Source organism: Palaemon carinicauda, chromosome 43 (genome assembly GCF_036898095.1).
Source record: "Palaemon carinicauda isolate YSFRI2023 chromosome 43, ASM3689809v2, whole genome shotgun sequence".
NCBI classification, from domain to species: Eukaryota; Metazoa; Arthropoda; class Malacostraca; order Decapoda; family Palaemonidae; genus Palaemon; species Palaemon carinicauda.
Window position 1 is genome coordinate 1,423,308 of NC_090767.1, and position 4,668 is coordinate 1,427,975.

Below are 4,668 nucleotides of genomic sequence, written 5' to 3' on the forward strand. Positions count from 1 at the left end.
GCAAAGTTGAAGGATATGGCAGTAACAATTGTGTTCCGTCTTTACTGGAGCCACACATCATCATTACAGAAACCGCTAAGGTTAAATATGAAATCACTTTTACTTATGCACACACACACATGCACAAACACACAAACATATATATATATATATATATATGTGTGTGTGTGTGTGTGTGTGTGTTTGTATGTGTGTGCGTGTGTTTGTGTGTGTATTTTTGTGTGTTTAAATGATTATCAAAGTCACAGAGAATATGTATTAATTTTCCTTATATCGTTCATATTCATATTTGTTCCTTTCTTTTTCTCTCTAATCTTATGTTTCTTTTCAATTGTCTCCTTTCAAAGGCAGTTGGGTTGGTGTCTACGACGGGAAGTGGATGAGTGACGGATCTCTCGTCCCAGAAGACCTTTGGAAGGAAGGATACCGATCAGACCCTTCGAAGCTTTGTGGATACACTCTCGGGGTTTCTTCTTCTTCTTCTTACAAATTGAATCAAAGGGATTGTTCATATAAGCTTTGGGGTTATTGCCAGTTCCCGATGCCCTGAGAAGGACGACGTTCCTTCAACCTCCCCCTGATGATCATCTTTGATTTCAAGATTCCTTTATGTTTATTTTAGTGTATTACTTTACATACATCCATCCACGGATGTATGGATGTATGAATATAACCTTCCATCACTATAATGTATCAATATATCCGCTTAACAATATATCCTAGCAGAGCATTAACGATTTTTTTATTCTTTTTGAATCCTTAAGAAATATATTGATAATTCTGAATCAGAAATGAGGAAAATTTCAGACACAAACAAAATGTTTTAGAAATGTTAAGAAAATCAAAAGCAAGTGTATACGGTGTTCCATGTACAGAGTAAATGTGTAATCATCTTTATGATTTTGTTGATAGTATCGGTCTATAGGTCTGCTGGTCGGTTGCTTTGTTAGGTCACTGTATTTAGCTCTCTCTCTCTCTCTCTCTCTCTCTCTCTCTCTCTCTCTCTCGAAATTATTGAAATTTAATTTTTGATCAATCTAAAAACACATTAAGAACTAATACCTAAACACAGTAACTGCTTTCCTTTTGGAGTACGTAATAATAATAATAATAATAATAATAATAATAATAATAATAATAATAATAATAATCTAAACAAAGCGTTGAAAGTATCTCCTCTTCCGATGTCGACCGTTAGTCTCACTGATCACTTTTCTATATTTCCCAAAATTAGATTTTCTCTCTTTCCCAAATCATTGATTAAATAAGTCACTTTTGGTAATTAATGGATTTACACTACTATTCTTTTAGAAGAGAAAATTATTGCAATGTTCTTTTTTATCATATACAGTGAAATTTGAATAAGTTTTATGGGTCTATGAAATCATACTTTACTCCTTTATTTTGTTTTTAGTTTGTGCCTTACGCCTTTTGCCAGCAAGGGGTTTTTATAGCCTTAAAAGGCAATAGTTAGAGAGAGAGAGAGAGAGAGAGAGAGGAGAGAGAGAGAGAGAGAGAGAAGTAAAAAAATATAACTTTATATAAGCTCAAAAGGAAAAGAAAAAAAGTCAAATTGAAGGCAAAATCGTAAGTAAAAGATTAGCGTTGAAACAATTAAAAGGAAAATTATGATCTACCAAAAAAATCTCGAAAACTTCAAAAGGAAATGAAATATTTGGACATATAGAATTCGAGTAAAAGTTTCAACTGCATTTTTTCTAGGTGATACAAAAATATTACTGAGTCAATAATAATAATAATAATAATAATAAAGATAATGATAATAATAATAATAATAATAATAATAATAATGATAATAATAATAATAACTAGAGAACATCAAGATTTCTGAAGCAAATATTGGAAAGAACTTCACACACAATTTCCCAATAATATGCTTTTAGGGATATTGAAAACATAAAAAGATTGGAAATAGTGTATTATTGTTTAGAAGTCTAAAAAGAGTCTTAAAGTAGAGTTTTTAACCAGGTAACCAGTGTATTACTGTCTAGGTCGCCTTGGAAGACCACCTAACCCTTACTACTCACGAACACATACATTTTTTAATGAAATCGGACTGTCCAGCACACTAGATTTTCCAAAAAATTTTAAAACAAAATTTTTTTTCAAAAAAATTGTCCTATGACCTTGTGGTCAAAGCCAAGGTCATTTATATTGCAATTATTATGTCCACCAAATTTGGTTCAAATTGTCAAAGTATTTTCAGAGTTAGCCTCTTCCTAATGTGGCAGCCATTTTTAAAGTCATGAACTATTGAGCAGAATTGGCCTAGACTTGCGCAGGCCCTAGACCATGGCCTAAGGTATATCCAGCAAATAAGGCAACTGATCCAGCGGTTTGTGAAATAGCGAAGAACAATCGTTTTAAATCATTTTTGCTTTGCGCGAAGCTAAAATAGACGAAGTTATTAGCGATTGAAAACCGGATAATAATAATAATAATAATAATAATAATAATAATAATAACTAGAAGAAAAAGAATAAGAGGAAGAATAAGAAGAATAATAGCCACAACACTGGCAATAATAATAATAATAATAATAATAATAATAATAATAATAATAATAATAATAATAGAAATAAAAAGAAGAAAAAGAAAAAGAAAAAGAATAATAATAATAATAATAATAATAATAATAATAATAATAATAATATCCCGCTTGCACTCATAGTCTCCTTGACATGCTTTCACAGCTCCGAATTCTAATCAAAAGATAGGACAATCGTGTTTGAAAAACTTGAGGAATCGAATTAATTGTCCAGACTTCTCTAGTTTTCTAAAAAGTGTAATTTTATGGAATAAAATAGCTCTTAAATCATAGAAAATTGTTACTATCTATGTATACAAAACATTGAAAACCACAGATTATATAAAAAAAAGCTTTGTCACAGCTAGAGAGAGAGAGAGAGGAGAGACGAGAGAGAGAGAGAGAGAGAGAGAGAGAGAGAGAGAGAGAGAGAGAGAGAGAGGCTATAAAGAATATCTTTCTATATCGCTAACATAACTCTTCAATAGAATCTCTCTCTCTCTCTCTCTCTCTCTCTCTCTCTCTCTCTCTCTCTCTCATAAAATATATAAGAATTGCATTCACTGTATGCCATACAGGTTTGAAATGACCAGAAAATATTTCCAAAATTAAACTGAAACATTATGTCTATGCAGTTTAAGCCTTGGACAAAAACGTTTGATTGATTTCAAATAACTTGTTAAAATTATGATTTCATTTTCTGGACTCTGAATTTTTAGTAGACAAAAGGGTTCTTCAAACTGTAATATTTTGTTCAGGATTTTCCAAACTAATCTTCTGTTATTATTATTATTATTATTATTATTATTATTATTATTATTATTATTATTATTATTATTATTAGGAATAAAATCATTATGGAAGATAATTAGTGACAAGGAACAGAAACACTTTTTTTTTTTAAACAGTATATATTTTTCATAAAACGAGTCTAATAGACTACCTGGTATTTAGCTTCAGAATAGTATATCCCATCAAACCAAGGAATTATTTTATGATTTCAAATCATCAAACTTCTTATATGAAGCGTTTCGTAAATACGGGTGAAGGAATAGTATAATAATCTTATATGAATCAAGTCAGGGTTCTTATGCTCGAAAAAAAAGGGTTAGGTAATTATTTTAGGGGTAAAAGCGATCTGAAACCGGTTTTGGAATTAATTGTATATCTACTATCAACATCTTAATGCTTCCATTTAATCTATTTCTTGAAACACCACTTTTTAGCTTACTTTTGACAACGTGTAAACGTGTTCATGTTCAATATTTATCAGTATGTATGTTGTATTATTTGTTAAAATGTCAAAGGTTTTCTCAGGGGTGTGAAGTCTCAGTCGATTGGAGAGTCAGGAGTCAGAGTTTAGATTAAAAATGTACCATCCCTGACTGGCTACCAGGCTTTGATCCAGGAGCGACAATGATGCACAATTAACATTGCACCTTTGCTAGTAATTCCGATGTCAGTATTAGAGTGGGTAACAATTTACACTGCTCTCCGGATCACTCAAGGCATATCAGCTGAAACATTTGGTCCGCCATACAAGACCACAATTTCACATGATCAGGCAATGTATATGAGAAAACTCTTCAACTCACAGGCTCCCTTGAAGATGTGCAAGACCATTTCAATATCAGGTTGTTTTGAACCTCATGTAATCAAAGCTTATCTTCTTTGCTTAGGAGGCTATATGATTGTTTCATGGTATGAACTTGTAATGAAAAAAGCTAGAGTTTACGGACCTATGACTACAAGAACAATATTGAACGCTTCTCGTATCAGAAAGGCAATGCAGGTCCATGAAGACAACTTCCTTACCTGATACAATTCCTTATAGTGGAAATTTACAAAAAGAATCCCTAACTAGAGGACAATGTCAGAGAAGTAGCTCGAGGATTCTCAATTGTTGAAGATGGCAAACACTAAGTTGTTCATCAGCCCTTGAATGCTTTGAACCTTCAGTCTCGCATTGAAACATCCATGGAAAAACTTAATGGTAATGGAAATGCAAGATTTGTTGTTCAATGCATGGGGATGGTCCTTATAGGGCAGATGTCCTTGTTTGCATCACGAAGGCTTGATTGGCTTGGTTACCTGCAAGCTTAAGAGGAAATTTTCTGAGA

General features: G+C 32.1%; 1 protein-coding gene across 1 annotated transcript in view; it reads left to right on the plus strand.

Annotated features, from left to right (window-relative positions):
* Window positions 1-788, plus strand: part of LOC137633499 (uncharacterized) — a 13,164-nt gene extending 12,376 nt beyond the window's left edge. The window contains exon 10 of the mRNA XM_068365796.1: window positions 348-788. Coding sequence (XP_068221897.1) covers window positions 348-550 — 203 coding nt within the window. The 3' untranslated portion in view covers window positions 551-788. The remainder of the gene's footprint in view (window positions 1-347) is intronic.
* Window positions 789-4,668: the final 3,880 nt, after the last annotated feature.